Source organism: Nipponia nippon, unplaced genomic scaffold, assembly GCF_047370975.1.
Source record: "Nipponia nippon isolate SJK-2023a ecotype South Korea unplaced genomic scaffold, ASM4737097v1 scaffold_7, whole genome shotgun sequence".
NCBI classification, from domain to species: domain Eukaryota; kingdom Metazoa; phylum Chordata; class Aves; order Pelecaniformes; family Threskiornithidae; genus Nipponia; species Nipponia nippon.
This window is the reverse complement of record NW_028262391.1, coordinates 31,428,055-31,455,093: the sequence shown is the minus strand read 5'-3', so window position 1 is coordinate 31,455,093 and position 27,039 is coordinate 31,428,055. Positions and strand designations below refer to the sequence as shown.

The window sequence follows — 27,039 nt, the reverse complement described above, 5'->3', positions numbered from 1 at the left end:
CAAATAATAATGAAGGGATGCTAAAAAGACAACACGGAGCACAAATCTGGCCAGGGCTTTAGAGCTGGGTACAACCTCCAGGGGGGCAGCGCTGGATTGACATCCTGTGTGTCTGCCTATAAAGAAAATACAGCTGTCCTGTTTAGCTTTGAGGGTGAACATAATAGAGATTATGAAGATTAACTACAAGCTACCATGACTGTTGTCATCCTTGTGTATTATTTTAGGCTTTCGCCTTGGTAAGATACAACAGCTGAGAACTAACCAGTCAATGTTAAAACCTGAGCTAGAAGTCTCTGTTATAAAAGCTGCTGAGAGGGAGGGAAAAAGTTGTTGTATGTCCAAGGGCATACCTGAACTGCCTTCATTGGCAAAACTATCAAGTGCTCTTCAGCTTGAGAGTTTTAGGTTTGTAAACATTTCCACACCAGGCAGACAGAAGGTATACAAAGCACATGGTACCATTACTCCATATCCAACTCATTAAAACAATTTAAACTGTTAAGAAAATCTCATGGTTTTATTGTGTAATGTAGCATTGAAACATCTGAACAAATCAATATCTGGGCTGTACAGGCTGCTGTTCTTTCATTTCTTTGGGTTATAGAGCATCTTGGCAGTACATAAACAACAACCTTTTGCATTATAAATTCTTTCCGAGGCATGCTGGTACAACACAAATTTCTCTTGTCAAATGCAGCTAAGTCTAACTTCCAAACATCATGCACAAGAAACTCATCTAGTGACAATGTAAACTCAGCAGAAGGGCAGGTCACAGGTCTTGCTTGCTCACGCTCTGCAGTGCTGCAGGTTTGTGTATGATATTTGGAATGTTCCGTGAGTGTGAATAATACCAGTAAGAGGAGAGGAGGAGAAGAAAAAAAAAAAAAAGCATGGGTGCCTCGGGGTTGCCAGCTCAGCCAAAGTTGTGCAATGCTAGCCTGAACATATCATTGGTGCAAACCCAGGCATCGTTGATGTTCTTTAATAGAAATATCTGGTGGAATCCCATGATAGGGTCTTCATCAGCCTGTAGAAAGAGAGGAAAGAAGTTCAAAAAGCTCTTTTTTGAGAAACGTATTCCAAAACTCATTATAAGACAACTTAAAAAACTAACGTTAACAGTGATGTCACATGCTGTAAGATGCCTAGTACCTCAAGAGAGACTAATACAACCAGAGGTTCTGTTCCAAGGTGCTTTGCAGACAAATGCCTAGGGCCCAATGACACAGAAATCCTGCAATGGCATCTAAAGTTGGGAGTTTCTGGAAGACTTGCAGACATCTCATTCCAGCAGCTTCACAACACTGGTAAGATACATGCCTGCCTCAGTGTTGAATGACAAATTTTCTTCGGGCCTTGCCCAGGAACCAAGCATAAAACAAGGTGTTTCAAAATTAGTTTGTAGTTGCTGTACTTTGGATTAATGACAGAAGGGAGTTTCTGTAGAAGTCTGTATCAACTATATTGCCTGAATGATCTATGTAATGATCTAGGCTTTTGAAAGCTTTCCCAGAGCAGGTACAGCTGGCAGCGACATAGTACTTCCCACTTCCACTGTCCAGGAACAGCTCAAAGGGAGTGAAGTATCTGCTGTGGCTGCAACGAGATGTTCTAAGCACAGGCATCTTTGCAGCCGTGCCTCAGCTCCTGCCTTTGACAATTCATCTAGGCAGGTTATAGTGCCTGCACTCTATTTACTACATTACTACAAAAGTAGAAAGTAGTATTAGAGGGAGACTAGTTCTCCCACCTAAAGTTTGCCAGTCTCCTCAGAGACATCATGCAGGAATTAAAGCCTCAAAATAACATAAATTATTCCTAAATCAGCTGGAAATTATGTAATAGGATTTAATCTGAACAGCTCACAGGACCTAGCTACAAAACAACCTTCTGATACTGACCACAGTGTATTCAATTCGGCATTTTTGGAGGATTTTACAGTGTATTCTTTTAGCGCACAACTATTCAGCTTCCAAAAAGGGGGGAAATGCATTAAAAAAAAAAAGCCATTGAAAAGCAGCAGCCAGAGGAGCACATGAAACAGACTGTCAAAGTGCTGAATGTTTAATTCTCAATGCTCTGCCGCTGCCCATCAAGAAAAGCAAGTGCAAAGGCTGAAGAGCAAAGCAGATTACAAAATAAACAAAAAAAATCTTTACTTAAAAAGTAATATTAATGTAAGTGATAAATTGACTGTGAAATAAGTCAGCTTTGAGGAGCAACTTGCTAAGGACATCGCAAAACAGCAAGTCTGCCAGAGCACTGGTAGGATCAAGTGTGTGTAAAAGCAGCATTCAAATCTAAAACCACTGCAAGGATTTCACAGTGACAACTGCCTAGGAAATAAAATAGTGTACATGAAGTGCAGTTTCATTAAGCATACGCTAATCCATAGAGGAAAACCAAAAGGGCCCTAGATTAGCTACAGCCTCTCAGGAAAGTGATACCGAAATCATGATGGACAATTATTTTTATTGTTTTTGAAACCAGCTCAGAGCTCAACAGCCATCAAGGCAAGCACAGTGTTAGCAGTTATTAGGAAAGGAGCAGCGAACCAAAACCCATAAGTAAGCAACCACATAAACGCACAGAGCACCCACATATCAAATCCTGCATGCACTTCTTATCATTTAACAAAAATTAAAACGGTGGAATAGGCAAAGGCCAGAGAAGGGCAAGAAAGATAAGCCAGCTACAGAACAGTTTTCTGCTGAAGAAAGTAAATTGAGTATGACACTCTAGCTTGCAAAAATGCGATCAGGGTAAGAAGAACAGGCAAGATATCAAATTACTATAAAATCACAAAGGACAAAGTGAATGAGAAAAGTACTACAGCTAGAAATTTAAGAAGGCAACAAGTAAGACTTGCTCATACTTCTGGCCTAAGCATTCAGCAGACAAATGAAAGAAAAATCCTCAAGCAAGACAAGTGCCAATGAAGTCACTGATTAACTGGGCAGCTTTTTGTCACTTTGATATATGCCTCCTTCTGCATTAGGCAGAGGCTCCATGATAATCAGCACAATCTGCACACAAGCAATTATGCTAGATTAGACCAGCTGTCCATCTAGTTTATTAGCACATATGACAGCAGTCATGCCAATTATTTCAGGGGAAGTATTACCATTATTAGATCTGCCCAGAAAAGATGCTTGCATATCCATGCTGAAGAGGTGGCCTGCACACTGAAACCCATGGGAAACCCTTTTCTTGCTTTTCCTAGGTATTAAACATAACACTTACATCCTAGTATAGTCTCACTACTGCTTGATAGTTGGTAGGCTCCTGGGCATGAAGGAATCTTTAAGAAAACTGAGTAGCATCAGGGTGCTATACATTGAAGTTTGACATACGACTTTGTAAAGCATCTTACTAATGCTATCCCTTTTGACTAAGTTGGAATGAATTCATATTAGTGTCAGCTCCTTTCTAATGGCTTAGTTTAAATCAGCCAGGCAGATTTGAATCACTTCTAATCAACACTATTAATAAGCATTTAGTATACTCTCAGTTGCCCTATGGTCTCCTCTTCTTAGGTCACTGAGGCATCTATTATAAGTTGCATAAGTAGTTTTCACACCGAATTTGAGCATGCCATTGCTGACATGAGTACACTTTAAAAATATACCTCTGGGGAAAAAAAAAAAAAGATATCGCCACCAGACTAGTTTTAGTGTAGGTTTCCTCAATTTATGATAAGCCTAGCTGCACTGCAGCTCTTAGTGCTTTGGCTTGAGGAAAATCTCCTCCTTTCTTATGCAATTCAGGACTGGACACAGGAAAAAAGATTAAAAGGAAATTCTTCCCCAAACACTTGCTGTTGTACATAGGGCGAATTCTCAGAATGAAGTCACACATGATTGCTTTTTTTATTCCTTTCATGTTATGTCTGCACAGCATAGAGTAGCAATATACTTTAACAACAAGGAAAATCCTACACTTTACTTATGGCAAATGAAATAATTTATAGTCTGTTTCCAAAATTCTGAATATGTCCTATTAACATATAGCAAAGACCCACAGTTGAGTGACTTGAGATGCTCTAGAAGGCATAGACTAATCCTATCCCATTCTATTTTGGATCTTCATCACAGCTCAGCTAACATCACTGAAACTCTTTACCCTTACTTTCCACTCCAAATTCAGCTATGTCCAACTCAAAATTTGCTCTCCAGATGTGAGCCCAGGCTTGAAACACAGGGGCTTTATTTTTCCTACAAAGCTTTCCTTGGTGCAGTTCAAATTCTTTTATGACATCCTTGAATTAAAATAAAAATTAAAAGTCACAGAATCAGATAGGAAGGATCCTCTGGTTTCCAGTCCAGCCTCATGCTCAGCATGAGCATGGACTACCAGCAGCACTGCATCAGCCACAGCTTTGTCTAGCAGAGTCTTCCAAGCTTCCAAGAACAGGCGTTTCGCAAGGTGTCCAGGCACCATTTCCCAGGGTTTCCGCCTTCCAGTGCAAAGCTTTCCCTTGTGTCCAGTCTGAACCTCCCAAGTTGTGGTTTCCAACCACTGTCCCTTGTTACACTGTCTGACACCACCAAGAACAGTTCGATTTCAGGTTGTTGGAAGTACTCAACTACTTTGCACCTACATTTCAGGCAGATTGCCCTTAGCTGCCTCCTCTCCCAGCTCCACAAGCTCTCAAGCACTGGCAATCTTAGCAGCTTTTTGACCTCTTGCAGTTTTTCTACATCCCTTCTGACCTGCAGGCTCAAAACTGTAGAAAGTCCTCAGCTCACAGAGCCGTGGGTCATGTCAGAGTATTAGATGCAACACTACTTTGCAATCCAAGTTTAGCTGCACAAGTTTTCACCTCTTGTCTGGTCAGAGACAGCTTTACTCTTTCACCAGCACCTCACAGCAACTGTTGATTGAACTGCAGGCTTGCAGCTATCCTTATCTCAAGGGAAAGGCTAATTACTTAAGATAGCAGGTCCTTTCAGATGTTAAGCCTCATTTAACAGGCTTTAAGCAATGCTTTAAGTGTTCACCATGCATTACAAAAACATCCAGTGATTTTAATTGCAAAGTTCCTTTCTCTTTTAAGACTAGGAAACACCGCATAACAATTAGTTATTCATAATTCATTCTGCAACAATCAGAATTCACACTCTGGGGGAGAGCCACAGATCTGCCACATTGCTCTGAGAACGCGCAAGCCACAGCCATGCTTCTCAGCCGAGCTCAAGTGACAGAAGAGGGAGAAGAGAGCACTCCTTACTCAACCAGGACAGCGAGGACTGCATGGAAGAGAGGTAAGGCAGAGGGTTAAACGTTGTGGAGGGCTAGCCTGAAGACTTCGTTGGTGCACACCCAGGCACCTTGAAAACTTTTCAACAAAAAGGTTTGGTGGAAGCCTAGAACCTGGTCATCATCTGCCTGAGCATGACAGGAGAAATACGTTACTAGGTGAAGCACACTGAAAATACTGGGTGACATTCTGGATGAACATTGGCAAAGTAGCATCTCACCAAATGAAACTCACTCCTAAAGGCTTAAAGTGATGCTTACTCCTCCTAGTTGAAGCAAGCAAGCATGCATCCAGACAACGAACAGCAATAAAAAATTATTATAGAATTAGAATAAGTGGAGGCATACTTATTATACCTCTACAAAAGGATAAAAACCCATTACTACCTATCCCAACATCCATTAAAGAGGACCTTTCGTATGTTTACTTGAATATATGCTTTTCAATTAAAGCAATTACTGTACTGCTTCTGCCAGCAAGTTACATCCTCGCTAGTGACATTCACCCTACTTAGATGCTCTATTCCTCTCTAACACCTTCTCCAAGAAGCTGTTGTGTCCGGTCCCCTCAGTGCAGATGACTGCTGCAAAAGATGTTGCTTTTTTATTTACAGTTCATATTGCTATTAGCTGCTGGGCTGTAGGCTGGAACAGCACAGCGGCAGATATACATCTTGACCTTGTCACAGGGCAGTAATGATTTCAACTGACCCCAGTTAAATCCCCCTCCAGCAGGGGAGGCCAAAAGCCTAAAACAACCCAAATCCGCAGGTTTGCTTAAGGCATAATACTCTGGTAAAGGAAATACAGAGTTTGACAGTAATAGTCCTTGACCCCATTATTTCTTCAGAACTATTCTTGTACAGTTAAGAAGAGAGCTGAGGCTTTGTGACAATTTGGTAGCAGTTCACCCCACAGTATATGCAGGGAGAGTAGAAGGTTTTTCTGCTTTGGTTTGTTTTTTTTCCCCCTAAAATCAAACAAGATCAAAATACAATGGTTTAAGGAAGAAATACAAGATGTGCCCAGCTCAATGAGTTTCCACTGAACTTTTGGGACTAGCAATTCAAGCAACTAAGGCCTCAGAAAATCCATTTAAATATCATGCCAAGAATGACGACTTAGAGAAGGCATGTTACAGGTATTTTAGCATTATTATTTTCTTGGATTACTCTATTAAAAGCATTATGCGTGCTCCTTCATTACATGAAACAATGCAAGTTTTCAAAAACCGCAGAGGATTCAAAAGCGTATGCATTAATTGTACTGGGCTTTGAAGAATTTGGCTCGCGGTCCCATGAAAAGGATAACCAAATAGTAAGCAGGAAGCATGTCTCTTCCCTTCAAACCCTGCTACTGATAGTCTTGAAAGTCCCCTTCCTCGTGCAAATTTCTCTACATTTTTCCTTGAGACCAACAGATGCGAACTGTGCAGAACAGCCACACCATTAAGGTGGCAACCTTTAAATAAAACTAAGTATGGTGCTCCATGTTTGCGTGTTAAAGTGTACCCCGTTCAACTGTAGCTATAGATGAGCCACTTGTTAAAATGCACTAACTGAACCCAGTTGTTCTCAGTTACTGTATTGTACCAAGAACAGCACTGAGATGCATTAAAATGGCTGTCAACACCTACGTATTAGCACAAGAAAAAGTATTCTCTACATATGACAACCAGGTTCACGTACTGGCAGAAATGGTTGCTATATGTCATGCTACAGACTGTTACTGATTATTTCATTTGTCCACCTGTATAAGTATCATACAAGGCAGAAGCAAGAAGTCAAAGTTTAAGTTGACTTTGACTTTCTGGACACTTCCTCAGTGAGCAGCAGCATTTCCCAGGCATTAAAATGTGCGTTTTAAAGATAAGATTGGAGAGACATACACACGAAGAGTGGAAAAATGTTGCCTCTCCTACTAAAAATTCACAAACAAGTTGGATTTGATAATGACAATAGGCATACTTTAATCCAATATGTTCTTTCCAAATACCTAGATGCACTATCACATGATCCATGAAGTATTCAGAGGATAAAAACAGCACAGTAGGAAATACTACTCCAGGCCATGGTATTTATGGAAAGCTCCCAGACTGCATCTAACGACCATACTAAAGGACAAGAAAATCCAAAAGCTTTACAGAATCTTTAAGAACTTGGTATCTTGCCACAGGATTCAACACAATCACTGTTGCAAGCTGTGATCTGCTTAATGATTATGCAATAGCCTTAAAAATGTGACTGTGCAAAACCACGTGCAGATGTGAGTGGCCCAAGATAATGAGTCAAAAAGTCTTGGTCACATCATTAAGTTTTGTGCACACCCAAGAGTAAGACACATGAGATCAGCATGTCTGACTTCATACCTGTCCTGCAATTCAGTGCTTTCCGTGGCGACGTGTAACTGTCTTTCCTCAGAGTGTGTGCAGGTGGGATTGAGCAACAAGAAAGCTGGAATCCAACTTGCAGCTAGGAAGCAGGAGCCGCTTTAATGAGAGCCAAAGCTATCTATGTTAGGCTTAGAAGTGGATGCAATACACTGGGAACTGCTCTTCTCAACTGCCCAGCCCAAAACAATTAAGAATAGCTAAGCAAGCAAATTCAAGCTTTCAGTCCTGTGTTTGCTTCGTTAACAGTACAGTCAGTGGAAGTTTGAATGTTTTGATACTAGAGGTGTCGTTCAGAGTTAACAGGAAAAGGAAACCTAAACAGCTATTTTAAAAGAAACTGGGTTCAAGTAACTCTAAAGACTGGATGGCTTTAGAGTCCTGACTTGACAGCATGGCTGGACCAAACCTGGACAAAACTAAGTCTAATAATTTTAACTATTCTTATGTAATGTCACACTTTTTAAATAAACACTGCCCACTGTGAGCAAGTTCCACCTACAGCTGACTTTACATACAGAATATTTTTTGCAGATTCCAGGACAGCTTCTTTCATTGATAAGTAGTGTAATTAGCTTACAAATCTGTGGCCCTGGTATATTTAGATCCAACATTTACTCAAAAGAACAGGAGACTGGGTGAGTTTATGCAGTTCTGTAGTAGAACGTAAGCAGTAATGTAATCATACTACAGCCTGAAAAATAATCTGATTTCTTCACAAAAAGAAGGTGTTTCAACAACAAGTGTTTGATCTCAGAGGCAACACTCCCGTTGCTGAACCAGTTTTGACTACAGAGGTACTAGACTGCATTAACACCAGAAGTGTATTCTTGTGTCCTGTGACAGCAAAGAAAAAGCAGTCTTACTGAAGGGTTGTCAGCTAACAAAAAATGTCTGCTAAATCACAGCTCAATGAATACGTTACACCAAAGAGCACATTAAATGACATGTGCTTATGTTGGCCTAGAACATTGTAATGATGCTCTTAAATGCAGATGACACTGAAACCTTACTGTATCAGGGTAAGGGAAATATTGATGCTTCTAGAGCCCATATGATATTTGTATGCAGAGTAAAAACCATGGTACTTTGCTTGGCAGGAACATATGACTGTCAAATTATAGGTGGTTTACCTAGTGCTAGTTACCTGAAGGGATGAGCAGTTTCTTGACAGTCTTGAACAGCAGAAAAATGACATCCCAGTGCAAGCTTACCAGTATTCCTTCCCCACCCAAGAGAGCATTTTAATGTTTCCAGAAATTGGATGATTTAGAATCCTGCAAAAATCTAAGACATAAGCATTTGTTAACCTGTAATGGAAAGAGTTTACCTTAAGCTGTCCCACTACCATACTGAGTATACAGCTGTCAGGTGTAGGCTGGTGGTCTTGTGCTGTGATGCTGTGTTGTATTTTTTGGAAAGGGAGGCTCTGCAACGAAAACAATGCAAAATAAGGAAATGTACAGTCATTGCATTATTTAACTTACAAAACAAAGATCGAGCAAATCCAACATTATGAAGCATTAGACTATTTTGATAGCACTGCATGGGGAGTTGTTGCAACTTGACACTACTCAGGCTGGATTGATAACAGTTGTGTTTTTCAAGCACCAAGACGTGAAATAATATGTCACCATATACATTAAGCAGTACCTTTTCCTAGTCTAATTACAGTGCTTACAGAGCTTCAGTTTATCTACAAGCTGAAGGATCGTATGATAAAGACACAAAGCTTCTCTGCTCTGAACAGTGTTAAAAGATTGTTTTACCAGACAACTCCAAATTTGCTTCTTTGTTAAAATGGCTATGAATATAAAGGAAAGGTGGTTGACCAAGAACCAGTGTTCAGGACTTGAAATCCACATATCTACCTTTCCCCTTTTTTCTTTTCTTTGTAACAGCACCTGAGGGAAACCAACACAGCAACAGGCACCATCTTTGCCATGTACCAAGCAGGACAGGAGGAAAGAAGGAGGAGGTGGAAATCAAAAGCACACAGATTAAAAAGAAAAAAAGCTTTCCATGCTCATGTAGTAGATACAAGTATGTCTGGAGTTAAGTCTGCAAGAAACACACCTTGAGAAACACCAGACATTGGGGAGTAATTCCTCTCTGTCAACTTAGACCACATTCACATTCCAACCACGGATGACTCCAAGCGGTGAACATCAAATATCTGAGGGATCTGAGTCCTGTCACACAAACGCAATTTTGGCATTGTTCTACCAAAAGCTGCATTAATGCTAGATGCTTTAGAAGTGGCAGTTCAGCATGGATGGAGCTCCGAGTGACCACACTGCTGATACCCAGAGTCCATGCACTGCACAGGACAGCAGCATGAAGTCATTTAAACCTCAGGTTGTACTTTGATGCCTTTGCTTCATTTCCCCTATTTGTTAACAGGTTGAGGTAGACCCAAGCATGTACTTTGACAAGTTCTGCATTTCACTCTAGTGGAAGGAGCCTGAAAGACTAGAAGACTGAAAGACTTCTTGTACCTAGAAGGCCTAGGTACAAGACCCAAGTCCTACTGTCAAGGATGTGAAGTACAGACTTGGCCCTGACAAGCATAAGACTTCGGAAAGAATACCAGGAAGCTAAATCCTTGGGTAACGGAGAGCACAAACTGTGGAAGGATCAGCACCTGTGGAAGCAAAGGAAGTGTACAGAGCAGCCCTCTAATCGCAGAGGGACACGATTCAATAACACTCTCTAATAAAGCCTGCAGTGTTTCCTCTTGGCTGGGAAAACAATCCCAACCTACCACGAACTGCAAAGCGAACCACTGGTTTGTAATATGGAATAGACATTTAGTAACAAAAAATCCAAAGTAGTCTTTTCTGAACAACCAGCAGAATATTTTCCAGGGTCACCATCCCAAACTTGAATGTGTCCGCACAGCCTGCACAAGCATAGGCTGGGACACTGCACACCCTTCCTGTGACAAAAAAAGAGTACTACGAAACTTGGTCCCACCTCAGTACAACAGCTTCTTGTTGAACAAGTCCTGCAGGAAAAGCCTCTTGAAAAGGCAGAGAGATGAAGGGGAATGAATGTGCTTGTATCCAGAACCCAGCTTCCAGTGTGACAAGATGCCAATGAGAGGTGAGACTGAGGAGAGAAGACAGGGAGGAGGGAAAGGCGCCGAAAAATGGTGACAAGGACCCCAAGAAAAGGCTGGGTAAGATGGTGCCTGTTTCAAGTATCCAATTGTCCCCTTCAGAGAGATGACCCCAATGACTGGCCAGCCGAGTGAGCTACTCCTCATGTGATACAGTGGGGGAAACCCCACTGGAAAGAGTAGGGTCAGCTGATAGGAAAGGTCACCGATTTTTAGGACGGAGAAAAGCTACCTCAAAAGGATGGTTGCTTATGGACATCCATCTGTACTGGAGAGAAGCACTTCTTGATATGAAGAGTACAATAAAAGCAAATAACAAGCTAAAAAACTAAAAAAGCCACAGAACAACCAAGGCTTTTAGTGTCCTCTGACACTAAAACTTGTCTGGGCTTTCACTACCAAAACCATGGAATGCTCCTTGAAGTCAGGTAAGAGAAATTCTGCAAGAATAAAGTCAAGTAGCTTAAACTCGCTCCTGGCAACAAAGCCACCTGTCCCAGCTTCCTCTTTGGTCCAGGAAGTTCACAGAACTACAGGATTATCTCAAATGCTCAATGTAAATCAGGCTGCCCCCTGATTAGGGCAGGCACTGTATTTGAAACAACTAAGTACAGCACCAATTAAGACAGAAAGAACAAGTGTCAACTCCCACTCTGTAACAAGGTACAGGCGCACCAGTGCTAGCAAAGCAATGTCTTACAACCTTGCCCTACTGTATTAGCATCATCTGACAGAGTAGGTTGAAAAGGTGCCATAGTGTTGCTGTTATACAGCAGAGAACTTGCCATAAAAGAAAATCCTGCCCCTTGGCACTTACACTGATTAATCACCCAGGCACCGAAGAACACAAGACTGCAGAAGTGCAAAAGAATTCCAGTGTCAAACTTTCAGTGATCTGCTCAACTGATTAAGAAGCTCCAGAAGCACAAAGTAGGTGAGGACATTAAGTTGAAACAGCAAACAGAGCCCCACTAGGTCAGTGCTGACAGGGGTGTGCTGAAAGACATTAGAGTCACAGTAAGTTGATACAGCCCCATAATGAGCCATGGCAGTGGAAGGGCATGGAATAATTTTACTGCATTTCTTCCTTACTTTAAGCAGATGGATACAAGTCAGAAAAACCTTCCCTGAGGCAAAGTAGCAAGCCTTCAGTCACCAAGCAAGACTGTGCAGCAGGCACATGAATCCAGAAAAGTCCAACTGGCACCACAGACAGGGAAGGTAAAGATGAGTAATGCTCTGGTGGGAAATTGGCTGATCTGCACTGGGCCAGATCCAAGGCAGCAGCCTGAGACACTGTGGCCAAGCAAATGCTTAGCTGGTTGGGTATCTAAATGGCTGCTAGCCCAGAAGTCTAAAGAACACTGAGTACACAAACAAGCAACTCTGGAGCTTGAGTATCTTCTCATCTAGAAGCGAGCAGTTGCAAGCTGTGCTATTCTGAGGTGTGTGGCCTTCTCAAAGGCAATGCAGGCACCTAAAACGCAGATCCAAGTGCAAACAGCCTTCACATTTAAAGATGTCTTGGATGAAAACAGTGATTCCAAAACACAGGAGCAGTAGCTATACAAGACAAGCATTGAAGTTAAAGATTTTTCTTCTCAATGTGTAATAAAAATGGTATATCTGCCTGACATACCATGCTCTGAGCAGAACGTCTGAGGACCTAAAGCATGCCCTCCACATATCTTTCAAGAGAAACTCTCATTTCATGACAGCTTATAAGTACACCCAGTTTTATAACAGAAGCATGGATTTACCCAAAAGGTACAACTTCTCCAAGTTTAACTAAATGAACATGGAGAGAGAGATTCAGTCTCTATACAGTAAGAAATGCTTTCCTCTCACTTGATGAAGAGGAAACACTGGTTTCAAAGTCCTGAACCATAACCACTCATATCTGAGCAACTGACAAATGCTGCATTGAGGATAAGTCAGGTTCTCCGCCATAGAATTCATTTGCAGTTTATGTATCAGAAGACAAATTATTCCTTGCAATAACATGTTTAGCCTCCATCACAGGCAGATCCAAATAACAGGTTTGTTATTGCTACTTCCTTGGCATGCTTTAAAAGAACAAAAAAACCACTTTTCATTCCTCTAGGTTGTGGGGTCAGCTTATGAACTATACTTTTTAAAAAATAAATTAATAATGTCAAATGCAATTGCAGTCACAAAATAACCTTGCAAACTAATGGAGTCAATTAACATTCCACCATTACAGACACCAATGGAACAGCTCACTACACAGAATTAAATCACAAGTAACATTTTTTGAAGACCAAAAGTTGGAAGCACAAGTCCCATATTCAACAGTTTTAAACTGCTGAAGTCTAACTCAAATTTTCAGAAGCAATTAATTTATAGTCTTCAGAACCATTTCCCAAAACATTCAGTAAGGATTACAGACTTACAGAGAGTTTTTCAACAATAGCTGCTTTGCCCTGGAACTGCTGTCCTTCCCACGTAAGGCATGATGCATCAATCTGGGGGAAAAAGAAAAAAAATCATCAACCTGCTTAGGTAACCCTTAAGCAATCCTGGGAAGAGACTGTTTACTTGGCATATATCCTTAGAATCCAGCTATTTGGAAACTACCTCAAAGGGAAATGGAAAGAAACCACAAAGAGTAACTGAAAACGTTTGGAATACTCAGCTAGAAATTAAGTTGATTATATTCTATTATCATGATTCTACCAGCAAAAAAAGTTCCTGCCTTTGGATCAAAGTTAGCTTTCAGAAGAAAATCTAAAGGATACAAAAAAAAATTCTAGGGACACAAAGTCAAGCATGTAGAGAGACAAAAATATATGAAGAAATCTGACAAAATGAGTTGCATCACCAGTTTGGTTTTTTTCCTCTCAGGTATTGACTCGCATATCTTACACTCAGAAAAATAGAAGATGTTTAGAGGCACATTCTAACAGACTGCCCTGTGTGGCATGAAGTGATTGAGGTGCTTCAGCTTACAAGCACTTCCAGTATATGAGGGAGGGTGTTCTGAGCATGCGATGTCAGGTGCAACAGCAACAGGCAAGCAGCTATCTATTCAGCTTAGAATATTCTGTTTAAACCAGAGTCACAATATCCTGTTGTTGACATAGCTCTGCCTTCTCAAATCCAGTTTTAAACCTTGGCAATCAGACTTAAATTTAAATTGGTTTCCACTGATCTCAAAGTCTGCCTGCTGCCATCTCCAAACAGCACCCTCACCCTCTACCTGATAGCCCAAGTTCTTGTGTACCACATCAGAGATGGCTATTCCTTCCACCTTTTTGAGTTTAAATACCTCCAGGAACATGATTCCCAGCAATTTCCCACCCAATCTTCAACTCTCACTGAAGCTCTGAATGTCTCAGCAGAAAACAGCATATTCCAAAGAACTCCATTTGTAGGCTCTCTGGTAGATTTTCCAGGCCCTGTTTTTGAACCACACCATATCAAAAAGCCACTTCTTTCAGCCGTATGTGCTGTGCTGAACCTGCACAACAGTCACAACTGCTCTAAAAAAAATCTTCTGGTCCTGCATGTATCATCAGAAGGAACTATACAGCACAGCCAGAGCCAAAAGAGCAAAGGGCACCAGGGGCAACAGCATGAAGCATTTCAGGGTCACAGATGCAACAAAAGCAGTATTAAGAGCCCCTGAATACAGCATCCTCTTGCGTTTGGACATGTCCCTTGTAGGAGGAAATAGACTTAATTTAGATTGTGTAATCTGAAGTCACATAGCAAGTCATCTGGCTGACACCGCTTGCATTTTACATGACATCAACCCCTGATGTTGATAACTTGAGAAGCCAGGTGATGGTACCAAGGAAGGAAGCTATCCTCTCAAGCATTCAAACTGCAGCCTTCAAATATGGAAAGCCACAAAAGCAGAAGGGACCCAAAACCTGCCTTACTGAATCCACTTCAGCAATCAGCAGGTGAGCACACAGTGGTGCAGAACCCTCCTGATGTTTCAAAGAGTAGCAAAGGACATAAATTAAGTTGGTGAGGGAAATACACACTTGCTGAAACACTCCACAACTTCACATTGTACCTAATTAGTGTCCACCTGACTCTCTGCTACAGGTGACCTCTTAGCCACTTGCTGTATCAACAGTCTGGGAGCAACTGCTTCAAAAACAAAAAGCATCCCCTCCTCTATCCCAAAAGCCCTACAGATGAGAAAACAGCATAAAAATAAGAAAATATTTCATTATAAATAGCCACACACCCAAAGCGGATGAAAAGAGTAGCTACAGCATTTTCCTGCAAAACAACTGCAGGGGGATAACTAGAAAACCAATCTTTCACTTAGTTCTCCTACTCACTTAACTAAGCAATTCATAGTGACTCACCCAGATCCCTACCTGGAACAGGTGATAAAAGCTCAATTGACTTGGATTACACCACTAAAGGAGAAATCTGGACCTTGTGGTGGAAGTAGCAATATAGGAATGCAAAACAAATCCAAGAGCTCCCTGCTGCATTCCTGCATGCTATAAAATTTGTTTGCTCCCACAGGGTCTCAGAAGGCAAAAAGCTCATCAGTAAAAGTGCATTTCTGTAGAACCTCCTCTAATTTAAACAAGTTGTGACCTTAGTGCATTTTAGCCACACAAAACAGGGTCCCATCCTCCACAGTTTAGGAACTCCACAAAACAATACACATCAGTGACCTGTGTAACAGCTCTCCTGACTACATCTGCATAGGTATCTCCATTGAATGATGAAAGGCAGAAAGACCCTAAGGGTGGAAAAAGCCCAGGAGTTCATTGTGTGGAAGATAATGTTTCCAGGAATTTAAATTAGCCTGTACTTATCACCAGTCTTCTGAGGATTTTATGTGTTTTTGTAATAACATGACAGAAACTGCTAAGTGCCTTCATATTTAGTAGCTGTGGATTGAACACAGGCTACTTGTTTTTCTTGCTTTATAGGCTCTCTGTACACAGCTTCTTGGCCAAAATAAGGCAACGCTCTAGCAGGTAGTAAATACACAGTAATCCAAAGAGCAAATGCTATCCGTGCTGATGGATACTGCTGAGGTATAAGGAGGGGTGTCAGATGGTGCTGGCGCAACAGTTTCAATCCTCAGGAGCTTGGTCAAACAATTCATCCAGCAGACCAAAAACAGGTCAGAAGAACAGGATATGCTACAAAGACTTGTAAGACTTGAGTGTCTTGCTGAAATGCCTCAGCCACCCAGCAGCATTCCTCACCATCAGTAATCAACTCCACATGCAGAGCACTTTGCATGTTCTGGAGGAGTCTTCCCTCAAAGCTAAAAGCTGATGTTCCTTGGGTTTGTTACAGTCTTCAATTTTGGAAACCAGACTTATTTTGCCCCAAATAAGGAGCAAAAATAAAACACTAATTTTTGAAGAAATTTAAACCGAATTTAAATTCAACAAAGTAAATATTTAAACTGGATTCAAAATTTTACATCTATTTTAATGTTCTGAGGATTAATACAGCATGAGATCTGAGAAACACCTGCTAAACACAGACTAGGCCTTAAATCACATCCCACTTCAGAGAGGGATCCAAGCAAATCCATGCCAGTAAATAAATGGCAAACTAAGGCTAGCATATTTGCTTTTACAGAGAATTTCATCACAGGATCACCACCAGCCCCTTCCACTACAAGCCACTGTCGACAGCCAGTTGGGGATTTTGTGAGTCTTACTGCCTATAGATAAGGCAGACAAAGCTCAAACTAGAAGTGAAACGTAAAAGAAACACAATAAATAAAAGTTGAGCAAGTATGACTGCACTGACTGACATTCTGGAGTCAGGATAAAACCCACTATCCCACCCTGTGTATTCCCACACATTAAAACAGAGAAACCGAGACAGATCATGGGAGAGAGCCCCAGTGCCCTTTTTGTAGATACTTACATATATTGCTCCTAACTGAGTCCTGTCTGCATCAAAAAGCTGGTAGTAATGTTGTACGAAGCTGGACCCAATCTGCTCCCAGATAGGCTTGTCTCCCATTCTGAATCCTCACCTAAAGCCAGTGACTGTAAAACAAACAAAAAAATCATCAGAAAGAACAATCACATAATTAAGCATAGCGCTTGGCTTGCATATTAAGCATCAGTAAACACAGCTCCTCTCAGCTGGCCAGAATTTTTCTTTGGAAGAAATAGGACAAATCTCACCTCTGTATCCTAAACTTTAGTGAAATAAAAACCTTGGATACCAAATCGTTTAATTTCTTATTACAGTATTTGCTGATTTCTAGAGCTATTTCAGTGAAGTCACAACTCACGTACAAAAGTGGAAAACAACAAAAATGAGTTACCACCTTACATTCACTGATTTCAAAAATTACACCATCTGAAAAAGTTGGCAAGCGCTTGCTGTTTCAACTTGATCTCATTTGCTGTAAACAACTGACATGTTAGTATGGATTGTCTGCAAGTGGCTTACAGCAACTGATTTATCCGTTCAGCTCCTCGGGTTTTTCACCATCCACAGGCCATTCTAAGGAAAAGCGTTCTTTCAATGGTACACAACATGAGTTAATTCACTAGCTCTTTGCTTAGCACAAGCTTACTTTCCTCTTCTATCCTGTCACTAAGGCTGAAGTACACCCGACATTTATCTTTGAACCTGTAGTAATTTCAAGATACAAACCGTGATTTTTCACAGTGGTGAGAATCTGCAGTTCCAGTGAAGGTACTGCAAGCTCAGAGGCATCCACACTTCTGAACGAGTCCCTCCGTTTTAGAGGGATTAAACATACAGCATGGGCAGCAGTCCAGGCAGACCCAGTCGAGAAATTATCATGCATGATCAGTACCGATGATCGCTTTACCATGCCGTTGAATTTTTCAAGAAAGCAAATTCATTTTTTCTTTATCCTGATATCTCTCTGAAAGACTGAAGAATTGTGCTAAAATTCAAAACACAACAATGCTGCGCTTAAAACCCACTACATTACATTTTAAGATCCGAGTTTACTTCAAGCAAACAAAATTATACTCGCTAAACATCAAGGTCTGTCAGCTACTGGCCCCTCTTTGCAAACCCTGACCAGGAACCCTTGGGCTACAGGTCTGTATTGCACTGCGAGTCTGGAAAGGCATGAAACTCTGTTTTAGGACACACAATATGACAGTTATTTTGGCTTCCTTTACATGTCCATTACTCACACACCTGTTTAAGATTTGACAAATTCCTAAGAGAAGCAAAAAAACCATATTCCTAAGATCTCCACAGCAAGTATTACCAGGCCTAGCTTTCAGTGCACAGTCAGACAAGAAAGCTCTTTTCATATTTTAGGCCTTTGGCTGTTTGAGCTTTACTCATACAAATGGGAACTGAAATGGGTTCAAATTCTAGGCCAGAAGTTTTTAAGGTTACACAGATTTGGCCAGACTTACAGAAGAACAAATAACTTTTATTAGATCAATGGCATAACAGGAGGTAGCATACAAGTTTTCAGGGCAGTAAATTCAAATACCAAAGTAAAATACAAACCAAGAACAACTGCTAGAGCTTAGACACCCAGACTACTTGAGGGAGAAAATGGTTGGCATCTGTGGAGCAGAGAATCTGACAGCACAGAGATGGCAAGGTGGTTCTCCCTGCTGAGAAAGGGATGCTTTGTAGCCTGTGAAAAGAGAGGTTCAGCAGGAGGAGCTTTGGTTGTGACAATGCACCACAAAAGCATGGCACAGACTCCGTGGTTTTCAACATCCAACTGATGCTGGCTGCATGCTAGTTCTCAAGTGCACCTTAGAAATTTATTTTATGCAAGGATGAGGTAAAAAATGAACTTAGGATAGAAACATACCTATCCCATTTTTAAACATCCTTATTTCAATATCAACCACCTAGGCAATACAGTCAACATCAAACTCAGTAACCCTGCACACTAACACAGACAAAAAAGTCAAAGACTTGTTGCCACATAACTAATATTTGAACCGCTCCAAAAAGATCTACAATCTGGCATCAGTCACCATCACATGGGCTCCACTATTACTTGCAATATATGACTCAGTCTGAAGGAGATTTACCCAGTGTGGTCACTCCTCTGGGAAAACAGATCACGAATTAAAAATCCATCTAAGTACAACAGGTTTAAAAAACAAAACACACACACACCAAACAACTTAAGCCTACTTCTTCACAAGAGAAAAAGTTTTATTGATTGCACATCCGTAATTGCCACATACCAGCCTAACCTGCAGAAGATGTAGAAATCAAACAACTTCAGCCTTTGTTAAAGGATTTTATGTTGAAAGATAACCACCCTAAAACCATCACACCAATTCCCTGGAAACTTTACTAAGTGATGCCCACCCTAATATTGGTGAGGACTCTCATGTCTTGTTTGGAAAACCAAAAGAACTAGTATTTAGTTTTGAAGCCTGCTGTTTCCATTCCAGACCTGCAGGTACTTAGAGGTGTGTAGTTTGCGATGGCTGTGGTGGAGCCAACACTGTATTCACTGCACCTCATTTAGACCCAGAGGCTTTCAACTCCTCAAGGCACAACAGCCTCACTCAAGCACCAGATGCCTTCTGTTCAATCCTGAAACTGTGAAAAAACCTTTGAGACTGAAAGAAATTAAGGTATTCATATTTTAAATACAGAAAGTAGTGTTACGGTTTCTAAAACTGAAAGTTAGTATGCTAGCTTGCTATCTCCTAAAAAAAAAGTATTTGTATTTTGGCAGGTAAAATACCATTAAATAAATTTTTTAAAAATCAGCATAAATTTGACCAGTTACAATGTTGATTTTGCCAGAAGTGAGAACCAAACTAAAAAAAAAATGCTGCTGAAATTAATGATCCTTGATAAATTTTTTCTTTTTTGTTACAACCTTGCTCTTTTTCCTGTTAATTCTTTTTTTTTTTTGCTGAACACTCTCACTCTCCCTGGGAAGGTTTTTTATTTTCCTTTTCTGATTTGTCACCTTTTCCTCCATGCTCTCTTGTGTTTTCTGCCTGTCATCACAGATGTAAGAAGCTTAGAAACATACCTAAAGAAAGAACAAGATAGGAATGATCTTGTGTATCATCAAGCCCAGTCCCTTTCAATGAGATACAATCCATATAAGACTGTATTGATACAGTTATCAGGCTGTTCTAATAAGATAAATGTAATATAAAAGGCTTTTAACATCTATTCCAAAGCTAGGAAGAATGCACATGCTCCAGTGTTGTCAAATACTAGAACAACACAGCTGTGCCTCAGAGCCATCCAGCCAAATGTATCCATAGTTCACTCAAAGTTTGGTTACAGAGGCAAGAATATTCAGTTAATATTAAGCCAGATAAAAGAAGTTTCAATAAGCTAGAAAGCTTGTAAGATGTGGCACACCTGTCCTTTTAAAGGCACCTGCTGAAAGTTACCACTGTATAAGTGTATTATTGGATATTCCACCTTAATTCCCCATGGAAAAGGAGACAGTTTCCTTAAGCTAATTAATTTTCTTTCCTTTGTCACTTCAAACCAAACCTGCCTCATTGCATCCACTTAATAACATCACAGCCCATTTGATTAACAGCTTCTTCGCAGAAGCACAGCAGCAAAGCTGAGCTACAAACACAGAATGTAATACTTTAACTCACATTACTCAATTTCTTGGAATCTGCTCATATTAGAGAATTTATCCCCACCTCAAATACCACCCGGCAGTCAGCGCTCAAGCTGAAACCCAATACAGTGCACAGAAGCTGCAGCTGCCAGCAACTCTGTCTTCAACAGGTATACGCTGACACTGCAGAGCTGGGATTGCTGCTCCACAGGGGACACTTCCTCAGTGATGTGTAAATCAAATTTTCCAATACCTTTGCCAGGCAGCACACTGACACATCCTCAAGTGTAAGCTCCGTCCCTCTGCGCATCTCTCACCACACTTCCTATAGCTCTCATCCTACATGGCAGCACGGTATCCCCAGTGCCCTCATCCCGGCACTGCCACTGCTGCACAACGCCTTGGGGTACGCAGCATCCCTGAACACACGGTGAAGCTCCTGTGTTCAGCATCCCACAGCACAGGAGAGAGAATTCATACCCTAAACCATGCAGAACTTCCCAGCTCCCCATGACACCAGGCTTTCCTACATGCAGTCACAGACCCCCCCCCACATCAACAGGACTCCCATAGGGCCCCATAATCCTATACTGGGTCCATACTACCCAGTAGCTTCTGTTGCTGCTCGACCTTGCCAAATCATCCAAGGCTACCCTCAAGCCTCTCACCCTCCTTTCCCCACAGGCTCCTCCAGCTTGTTGTGTCCTGTGCCACCAGCCATGCTGGTCCAGGAGGGAGACAACTGCCAGAATTAAGCTCCCCCTCATCTGCGCTGGCACGTGGCAGATGGCACCAATACGATGTGAAGCTGCGTGACCCAAACAGTAGTAGCACCAAGGAGGAAAGAAAGGTATGAGACAGAGGAGGACTGGAAGAGAAAGGAGCCTTCACAGGGGCCATGAGTAACCTTGAATTAGACTAGGGCTACACCGGCCTCAGGCAACAGATTTTCTGCCCACAAAATCTAGAAACACAGATTCTTTCCCATTGCCTGTCACAGCTTAGATGTTCGTATCTACACTCATCCCTCTTCCTTCTCTGCCTTAACTCTGGGCGTGACAGATCAGCCCTAACACACCAAGACTGCGCGTAACCCCTCAGGGGAACACAGTCCTTAAAAGACCCATTTTTGCAAAAGGTCTGGATGAAAACTCTTCCCATTGCTTCCTTCAACAAACAAGAAACAACAAAGCCACCTGGCAACGATTCTCTGTCAGCATGCTGCAGCACAAAGTCCATCTTTCTGCTCCAGCGGCATCACCAGAGCTACTCAGAGGTGTAACTTGAGGAAAAGCCACTTTTTTCTTGGCAAAAGTAGTTTTCTGCCGACAGACAAATAAACAGATAGCTTTTTCCTGAAACGTGCAAGCACCAGTGACATTTGGAGCATTTGGGTTATCAGTACATCTCTGCAGTACGGAGAAACAACCAAATAATTGTTTCAACCAGCAGCTGCGTTTACTGTATTATCAGACCTGAACATATGTAGGCTTACTGCTATCAATTAAAAAAAATAAGTCTTTTTGAATTCAAGCATAGCAGACCTGCACTTCTATAAAAATCCTCCATTTTCTGAAAATGTCAACAAAAATTATAAGCAAAAGTAAAGTACAATGTAAATTGCTAAAGAAAACAAAGGTGGTCTCCCAGGGATTGACACATTTAAAAAGCAAGCTGCATTCGAAGAATCAATGAACAACCACCATAGGCAAATAAGCTCAGTAAAGACTTTCTGATCTGTGGAACACCAAGAAAGAAAACACTGAATGAAATGAAAAAAAATTGCCATCTATTATCCAGTTATGACTACACTTATTCCATAAGTAATCAGAGCATAAATAAACCACGCTCCCTGGATATTACAGCTGGCCCTACACACCACTGCACCAAAGTCAAACCCTCTTAAGACTGAATTCAAGCTTGCTGCCTGGAAGATTTGAAAATCAGTGTAACTGAAGAGCACCGATGCTCCCTTTAAATTGGTGCTATTGGTCCAGGGGCACATGTGAATTCATGGCAAACATGATTCAGACCATCAGTTGCTGCACCCTTCACTACGGATTAACAAGAGTAAATAAGGACAATGAAAGAGCTCTCGGTTGTTTCAGTGCCTGTTCTTCATGCAATTTCAACCATGCATGCATTTTTGATCGCTCAGACTGAAAAGAATGACCAGTCTTTAGACTGCAGTAAAAAAAGAAAAAGTAAAGCAGCAAACAGTTTTTAGACTGTTTTTCCTTCAATCTCTTTTCTATTGCCACTAAAACTTACAAAGATAGGAGCGTCTCCTATGCACACTTTCTAGGAACACAATGGAACCAGCATCACAGGACCAGTAAATCTTCTCTCAAACAGATCACCTATTCAACTACACCAAGAATAACTTGGTAACAGATCATCTTCCTTTAGCAAAGGCATACACTCTCAACAGAAGAAACTATGCAGAGAATAATTCAGGTTGTATGGGATCTCCTCCAGCTCAAAGCAGGGTCAGCTAGGAGATGAGATCAGGTTGCCCACGCCTTTATCCACTTTGATCCTCAAAAGCACTGATGCTGGAGACGACATAACCTCTGTGGGCAACCTGTTCCAATACTTGACTGTCGTCACGCAGAGGGCAGCTCTCCCATGTCCAGCTGGAATCCCTTCTGTTCCAATGTATGCCCCTTGTCTCCTGTGCTCCCACCAAGTACCCCTGTGAAAAGCCTGGCTCCATTTTGCTGATAACAGTCTGACAGATATTGGAGGCTAGGATTAAGCCCCGCTCAAGCATTCTCTTCTCTAGGCTAAACAAGCCCAGGCCAGGCAGAATACACGTTAACACAGGGATGATAAAATACTGGAACTTACTTGAGGACATCATACATCATCAGTCATTTATCTTAAACACACTGTACCTCTTTCTGAGAAATTTCAATTTAGTGGTCAATATTTCTCCGTTTGAAAACCTATGAAATTTCCAGTTGAGGAGCAAACTCATGCTTCCAGAGACTGAAAGAAAAAAGTGCTTCTCTTGGGTATCTTCTATTGTCTCCACAGTAGCTGACTGATCCACAGAGGTTAACAATCTGAAAATTACCGCTCCAGGACAATCAGAAATTACTGATTTCAACACAGACCTACACCTCGTAATTGCTATGGGCTGCGCTGTGCGAGAAATTACATTATTCTAAATAGGCTTTCAGATCTAAAAATAATTAAGTCTAGATATGTGAACAATGGAAGGATGGAAAGGGAGAAAGAGGAAGAGTGACAAGGTGTAGACTGTTTCCTTCTGAAAAATATGGAAAATAAATTGACTTTCCCCTTCTCAGTCTTTTTATTCCTCTACTCCAACTTCATTAAAACAAATTAATGCAGAAATTATGCCAACCTGAAGTATATTTTTTTTTTTGTTACAGATGTCAGCAAGTACAAGGCCACAAGTAAATAAAACACATGGGGAGGACTCTGGAAAAGCTTTCACTGTGCCTATAGCTTGATGCTCATCCTATCTGCAACCTGGCAACTCAATAGAGTCACAAGGAGTCAGCAGAGATGATTTTCAAATATATAGACGTATATTACATATAATTGGATAGGAAGACATAAGGTTTTGTTGTTAAGCAATAGCCACAGTGCTACACATCTGGCATTTTTTCCACAGTGTTCTTGCTGCAATCCAAAAACTGAATTCAAGTTTACATGGCTGAAGTCATATCTCTTTTCCCCAGGATGAACCCAAGACTGTTCAGTTTTAAAGTAACAGAGGAGGCAATGGGGGAGGGGAGGGGAGAACTGCTGCACCACATTTTTCTTTACCTTATAGGCACAGTAACATAACATTTAATATCCAAGAAACAGCAGAATATAAGATCTATCTATCTATCCATCTCTGACTATCATGACAGCTGTTTCAGGTTAAGAGAAAATTAGGAACTGATTTTTAAGTTACAGAAGCAAAGATGGCATACTACAGTTATAACCCTTTTTTCTCTACCAAAACATTGCTTAAAAATTACCCAGGTTTGAAATAATATTCAGTGTTAATTTTTATTCTAAATAGAACTTCTATCAAAACCTGTGGTTTAATCCTTGCAACTTTTCTTGTGGTTCACAACCGAAGTTTGGCACATTTGAAAACAATCACTTATGTAAATTTGTTAAAAGTAGCCAGTTGTGTAAATAACAGCCCTGAATTAGATAGCACAAAGGTAGTCACCCCTAAAAATATAACCCTAGGTACCCTTGGTGCAGCGATAAATGCAAGAGGACCTAGATGACATTGCTATTTTGCATTATATTACCCCATAATTTTAGGTTTAGCCACAGCATTCCTCTACTATTGATTGGCAGCATTCAAAGTATGGAAAATTTTCTCCGACATGCTTTATGACCCACAAGCTTTTCATGTGTGTAAGCAAAGCATGTTATACCTCATCTCCAAATGATTGGCCTCCAATCTTTGGTTGAGCTCCAAATTTCCAAAATACACCTAAAAAAAAGTCACCAAAACTTTTCGTATGGTATCTACCTACCCATCTTACACTTCCAAAACCATGTTTCCCATCCTGCTTTGCTTCCTTTTTTTCCTCCCTTGCAGCACACAATAGCCCTGCTTCCAGCAACATGGTGTGCAAGCACACAAATTGGTCGTGCACAAATATGAATACCAAAACTGCCTGTGATGCCCCAATATTTAGGAGTTTTAAAACAACTGAAAGAAGTCGTACTTACAAACGTTACCAGTTGTTAGCATATATTGCAATCCTTACACAAAACATACTCAACACCACCACTAACTAGACAAACCTATTATTAATGACAGAGACAAAAGAAACCCCAACAGAGAGAACTACAGAAAGTTGCTACCATTTGCATTTTTCTAAAGAACTGAACAGACACAGATGTTAAAAAGATATTTCAAATCACCTACCAAACAACTTGCAACCTTTTAGGGAGGAACATGAAATAATAATTAGGGACCCAGCTGGAAAATAGTTAAATAGTCCAAAAGTAAGCCAAAATGGCATTGTACTTTGAATTAGATTATGTTTTTCACCAATAAGGATATTATATACAGTAATTTCTCTACTTCTATGCAGAGATATGTGAAACACCTTTTTTGTTGCTGCTAAAAGAAAACTTGAAGTCACCACACACAAACACAGAAAGCATTGCTTGAACACAACTCCTCCCAGAAAAACAGAAATCAAAAAAGCACCAACTTGAGAAGGTGGCTGATTCAGCAATCAGATTTAACTTTCAAGCAACAGTTCTGCAACTGATTCTCATTCCTCTTCAAGCATTTACCTGGGCTTTGCTCCCATTTGACTGCAATACAATGTATATGCCACAAATCCAACTTTAAAATACAAATTTACACTGAAAGCGATAGACTTCAAATGAGAACAAACAGTTGAAGCCTTAGACAGGGAGTTAAATTTGAATTGCAAGAACAGCATCTTTGGGACTTAATGACTTCAGAAAGCTTTCTCTTATTAACAAAATGCAACATACACTCCTTGCTGCTATAAATTTTTGCAAGTTTTGATTGTTTTTAAAGCTAAAAAGTGACAATGGATATAGAGGTGGAAGAAAAAAAATCATCTTTTGTAGAATCACACTGGAAACTGGCAACTCAAAGGAAAAACCTAGACAGCTACAGCAGATCACCGCACACATGCACTCTTCTAGTTTTACTCCAAGGAAGCGTAAACCTCTCGTTTTCTACGTGACAAAGTGGTTCAACCACATCAGGTTAACTTCAGCCCTCGCACAACCTTCTAGCAAGACAACATACATCAAGAACATCAAAATAAGACAAAATACATCAAGAACATCAATATAGCAGGAACATAAAAAAATACTCGGAGCAGAAAGCAGGCTCACGTACACCTTTCACGCTACACAAACCACCTCCTTGCGGCTCTGAGCGTTCATCCCCTCTGCCTTTCCTCCCTGCGATACCAAGCCATCGCAAAGCAAAGCAAGGCAGAAGCATCGCGGGGCACCGGACTCGCTGCCCAGGAGAAGTCCCGGTGCTTCAGACCATCCCGACGGCAAAGCCTTGGGCAGGGACGGCACTCCCGGGAAGCGCCGCTTGCTGCCGCAGGCTGGGTGCGCCGGTGCTCCCCGTTACCTACCGGCCACCCGCCGGAGGGATCCGCTCCGTGAGCCTGCGGCCCGGGCTCGCCCCGGCGGAGGCCCCTCGCTCCCCGCAGCCGGCCGGAGGAGCTGGGCCGGGGGCCTTCCACCCGCCTCAGCCCGCCCGCCCACACGCGGGGCCCCGCCGAGCAGAGCCGGCGGCGGCAGCTCGGCTCCCTCAGCCGGTAAGCGCGGGCGCCGGGCCCCGGTCGCCGCCCCTCAGGGACCGCGCTGCCGGCGCCTCAAAGGCGGGGAAGGTCAGGGCGGCTCCAGCCGCCGGCTCCCGCCCAGCCCAGCCCGGCCCGGGGCTGCCGGCAGCGCCCCACGGCGGGGCCGAGGCCGGACCACGGGGCCGCGGCCGGCGAGCGCGGGGTGGGGCGGCGCCATGTGCCGGCCCGCGGGCGGCCGGGCCCGCTCCCGCCGCCCCGCCGGGGCCCCGCCGCCGCTCCGCCCCCCGGACTCACCCCGCGGCTCCCACTATGGCGGCGGCGGCGGCACCGTGCGCGGCGCGAACCCCCTCAGCCTCTCTCGCCCGCGCTCCCCGCCCCGCCCCGCCTCGCCCCGCCCCGGCGGCGCCGCTCCCGCGGCACGCCG

At 42.0% G+C, this 27,039-nt stretch overlaps 1 protein-coding gene across 3 annotated transcripts; it reads right to left on the bottom strand.

Moving 5' to 3' along the window:
- Positions 1-499: 499 nt before the first annotated feature.
- NUTF2 (nuclear transport factor 2) lies at positions 500-27,039 on the bottom strand. Of its 3 annotated transcripts, none has more exons than XM_087740175.1 (5): positions 26,910-27,039; positions 16,662-16,786; positions 13,187-13,258; positions 8,982-9,080; positions 500-1,030 (listed from the first exon to the last, which is right to left on the bottom strand). In XM_087740175.1, exons 2-5 carry the CDS (start codon positions 16,758-16,760, stop codon positions 917-919), a joined length of 384 nt encoding a protein of 127 aa, XP_087596301.1. In that variant the 5' UTR covers positions 16,761-16,786; positions 26,910-27,039; the 3' UTR covers positions 500-916. The 3 variants fall into 3 exon arrangements, with proteins under 3 accessions (XP_087596301.1, XP_087596302.1, XP_087596303.1); XM_087740176.1 differs by lacking the exon at positions 26,910-27,039 and adding an exon at positions 26,445-26,899; XM_087740177.1 differs by lacking the exon at positions 26,910-27,039 and adding an exon at positions 17,406-17,664.